This window comes from Anarrhichthys ocellatus, unplaced genomic scaffold (genome assembly GCF_004355925.1).
Source record: "Anarrhichthys ocellatus isolate YVR2014 unplaced genomic scaffold, GSC_Weel_1.0 scaffold82, whole genome shotgun sequence".
NCBI lineage: Eukaryota > Metazoa > Chordata > Actinopteri > Perciformes > Anarhichadidae > Anarrhichthys > Anarrhichthys ocellatus.
The window spans coordinates 539561-541060 of NW_022280112.1; the positions used below are offsets into that span (position 1 = coordinate 539561).

Sequence of the window (1500 nt, forward strand, 5' to 3'; positions counted from 1 at the left end):
GGGGGGGGGGGGGGGGGGGGGGGGGGGGGGGGGGGGCTTACGGAAGGGCAGGAAAGGACTTGAAGTGAGACACTGAAACACGGCTTATGATTTTATGGGGTACACTGAAAAATGTGACGCCCTCTCTTTCTTTGACACACTGATTTATTTCCTTTCCTCTTTTGTCTCTTCCTCTGATCTGTTTCTCTTTCTGCTCCTCATGTCAGTCCCTGGCCTTACACCATCTTCCAGCGCGGTTTTGATCTCGTGATGGGAGAGCAGCCCTCTGATCGCATTTTCAGGTAAGGGGAAACTTTGTTTTATCCTCTTGCGTTTTCCACGGCGCCGCACAAAACAGAAAAGATTGCACAGTCAAATAACTTGTCGTAATTCCGCTGCACTACAGCTTCGGTTTCTCTTCTCTCCCTCGTGATGAAGGGGGGGCCGTGAGCTGCAGAGAGGCTGTCCGTTTAAAAGGTGTTATGTAATGAATTGAGACGTATTACATTTTCAAATAGGACGAGCAGAGACACTTTTTTTTATCTCGGGTCAGATAATCATTGTGTTCTGATTAATCTCCGAGCAAAACGTTTGTGAAATTGATTGGAAAGAGAGGCAGAAATTAATAATGAGAAAATAATAACTTTTGTGAAGCTATGTCCTCGTCCTGCCTTATGATGGCAGTAACGTTTCTATATCTCAGGTTTCAACGTGAATGTTTTTTTTCCACATAAATGTACTTTACTTTTTCTTGCCCTTTATACAAATAGTTAAATTTTTTAGAGTTTTTTTTAAATATCAACAAAGACTAAAGTCAATTATCCTGTTTCCAGGATAATTGAAAATCAAACCTTTTTTTTCTTCTTGTGAGTGCCTGATCGGTACTGAGCATGTGCAACTCTCAACAACGATGGGAAGGAAGCGAGATGGCTCACTCTTTAGTTACTTCCATCATCAGCTCCGGAGAAGATTCAGTGGCTAGGTTTAATAGTCATGAGGGGTGTACAGGGATCTAAATCAAATCCTTTGCATTTGATTGGACTGCTCCATGGTGGGCGGGCTTAGCATGTCGCATTATATGGAGCTACAGAGGACTGAGGCTCCACCCAGTTTCCACCAACAGCGTGATATTCATCCATCAATCGATCTGTAACTCTGAGCGACAAGGATCGGTTCTTGCTTATATGAGCACATGTCATATTTAGTTTTACAGGAAGGAAAGATGATTGGATTTTGATACAAACATATAAAGAAGTCGATTTTTTGTGAAATGTTGTGCACTGGTTATGAACCAGTCTCAGTTTAGTCCTGATCCTCTATATTACCTCCATAAGTAAACTAGACCATCAGCGATAAGACGGTCTATTTCTATAGTTATTCTTAAAGCTCGTCATCGGTGCCACCGGGTCAGATTCTGGTGAAATCAGATGAAATCATGCAGGTTCATCAGAAACTCCTTCAGCTCAGACTCCAGCGGGGCCTCCAGCAGAGACCGGTCCACCGAGGATAGACCCAGATCCT

At 43.3% G+C, this 1500-nt stretch overlaps 1 protein-coding gene across 10 annotated transcripts in view; it reads left to right on the forward strand.

Moving 5' to 3' along the window:
- Positions 1-1500, forward strand: part of astn1 (astrotactin 1) — a 366216-nt gene that overhangs the window by 118789 nt on the left and 245927 nt on the right. For all 10 annotated transcript variants that reach the window (XM_031874553.1, XM_031874560.1, XM_031874561.1 and 7 more), the window contains one exon: positions 207-281. In XM_031874553.1, coding sequence (XP_031730413.1) covers positions 207-281 — 75 coding nt within the window. The remainder of the gene's footprint in view (positions 1-206; positions 282-1500) is intronic.